The following is a 2,702-nucleotide window of genomic DNA, read 5'->3' on the forward strand; positions in this document are numbered from 1 at the left end:
TTTCAGTGAATTTGAACACAAAATTATTAACATAATGATCACATAGCAAATTTTCCAACTTATGAAAAAAGTAAACATGCACCTGTAAGGTTAGCTCTTCTTCAATTCTGTCAGTGCTGTTAATTCGTTCTATTGTACTGTTTGAACCACTGTATTCAAAAATGGCTCCTTGAATGTTGAGTTCTCTTTTTGACATGCTTACAACAAAATTTCCATTCAAGATAAAATTTCCATGAATATCAGATAAAGCTATAAGCAAAATAAAATATTTGAAACAAAACATCTATTTAATTAAAAGGTTCTAACAACAAAAACTTTGAATAATGTATCTTCTCAACAACACTTAGCTTTATTTTAGTCCATGTGTAGTACTTCAAAGTTGTATCAAACAGATTCTAAGGCATTCATTCAATCCTGACTATCAGTAATTTTCACCTGAGCAGCTGTCATGGATTTTCTCTGCATTAAAAACACACTTTCAATAACATTTGTTATACTGAAGGATGGATGCAGGAATCACTTTAAAATTTGGTTAGGTCCTGCTACTGTAAAAAGAAACAATAACTACCTGTATTTCCGGCCTATTCTACAACCCACAATCTGGTATTTTCTAGAGCTACTTTTAGCAAAGTGGCTTTTAAAAGTAAATGTTAAAGTCAAAATAAAGTAAATTATTAAACATTTACAATAATTATTTAATATAATGACTAATTTACAATAACAAAGATGAATAACAAGTTTAAATTTAAAAATAAAGTACAATTTTTAGTAAAGGTATGATATTCAGGCATCACTGCACTTGAAATAGTAGCTAGTACCAGGGGTGAGGGTTGTTTCTGTGTCCTGTGAGATGCAAGTGCAACAACAGGACAACAGGTGGCAAGGAAATAATTTTGAAAACTTAAGGTTGTTGAGTAGGATGGTAAGGAGGGAGAAGGAAAATATGCACCAATATTCTCTCAGGCACTTCAAACATAATGTAAGCACTGTGAAATAGAACAACCAAGATTCTTGGTAGAATATATTAATGAACCTTTGCTGCTCACACACTTGAAAATCTATCAAAAGTGATCTTCAGACTGAGAAATGTGAGACAACTAAGTTTGCTGAAGGTCAGACTGCTTTCTTTATAAATAAAATGTGTGTTTCCTTCCATGATTTAAACCCACACATATCTGCATTATTCCCAAGCTCACTTGTGGAACTGTAATTAAAGTTGCCACATTAAAGTGAAAAAGTTGACAAAATGATGCAACATGCTGTAAATCCTATTCTCTGACATATTAACACACATTTCAAAACTAGAAACCTAACAAGATCTCATTTTTTTTTCACTAATATCTGTGAGAGACTTAGGCAAATGACTATACAATGTAATTAGATATTTGCTCTAAAGACTTTATCAGACCTCTGATAATACGCATCTAGAGCAGACTTCTGGCAAGTGCACAAAAACTATTTGTCAATGTTACAAACAGGAGGCTTTTACCAAGGTAGTTGTCATCTTCTGGTTTCCCTGAGTAGCTGTGCTGCCGAATATCAATGTTGGTTGCTCCTTTGGGAATACTTACTACAACATTATAACCTGCAATGTAATTATTCCCAAATTAATAATATAGATATAGTTGAAAAATAGTAAATACAAATATACATTTAACTAGCTTTATTCACAAAACCCTCCAGAGCATCCATGATCACTACTGCTGAAAGCCTTCATGTTTTAGGAAGGGAATATTAATATCTTAATGCTTATTAAAATTTCTTTGTTGTTGGGTTTTGTTTAGATTTTTAATCAGTGGAAACGAACTTTTATTTTCATTAAAACTTATTCCTGTGTTCGGAAATATGAACTCAATTCTTTACTAATAACATGAGTTCAACCTACTCAGAAAAATCTGAGTAGCAGTGGCACTGCTTTTGGAAGCAGTCAAGTATAGTAAAACAATGCCATGCATTTAAATGAACATTTACTCTAATCACAGGTCCACCATATGCACCAGCTGGGGGCAGCAATGCAATTGCAAATTGACCCACTAGATGCTCTGGATTAAGACACAGCATTTGGTCAAACTACCAAAATATTGAGAAGAAAGAAATATACTCAAAAAAAGCCCCTCGTTTTACACGCTGAAGACCTTGTGGTAGTATAATGACAGAATACAAATGACAGGAGGAAACTATAAACAAAACTGCATAGCATTTTGTCAAGGATACAAGATATATATACTAAGGCACTGAGAATGACTATTTTTCACATGATCCTCAGCTATTATAATTTGATGCAATAATAATAGCCAACATAATAATTATGTGTACATAAAATGGAAATTAAGTAAATGGGAGATGAGTATCTCATTGTAATGAATTTCTGATTATTATTTCACTACTGCTTAAAAATGTAATAGTAACATTGTAACTGTATGAATACGAGCATGTACCTCAGGCCACTATTGCCTAATTCCAAATTCTCCCTTAGTAAAATGACATGGGTCAGTGTGGAAAGGAACCAGGTGAAGTTAAAATAAAAAGATCAAGTGCACAGATTTTGACATACTTATCTAGTGATCTTAACTCAGAATGTTTTGGAAAAGAAAATTTCCTCCGACAATATTTTCAGTCATTAGCCTATGGATGTCATAGGCCTCCCTTGGACACTGAAGTTCCAGTGATCAGCTAGCTACAACCTCTTGTGTGCATTCCTG

At 33.1% G+C, this 2,702-nt stretch overlaps 1 protein-coding gene across 1 annotated transcript in view; it reads right to left on the reverse strand.

The window, feature by feature from the left end:
• ADAMTS20 (ADAM metallopeptidase with thrombospondin type 1 motif, 20) overlaps window positions 1-2,702 on the reverse strand; it is an 88,932-nt gene that overhangs the window by 39,547 nt on the left and 46,683 nt on the right. Inside the window, exons 16-17 of the mRNA XM_010006297.1 lie at window positions 1,490-1,585; window positions 71-249 (exon numbers count right to left, since the gene is read on the reverse strand). Of these exons, the coding sequence (XP_010004599.1) occupies window positions 71-249; window positions 1,490-1,585 (275 nt within the window). The remainder of the gene's footprint in view (window positions 1-70; window positions 250-1,489; window positions 1,586-2,702) is intronic.

Source organism: Chaetura pelagica, unplaced genomic scaffold (assembly GCF_000747805.2).
Source record: "Chaetura pelagica isolate M959 unplaced genomic scaffold, ChaPel_1.0 scaffold108, whole genome shotgun sequence".
NCBI lineage: Eukaryota > Metazoa > Chordata > Aves > Apodiformes > Apodidae > Chaetura > Chaetura pelagica.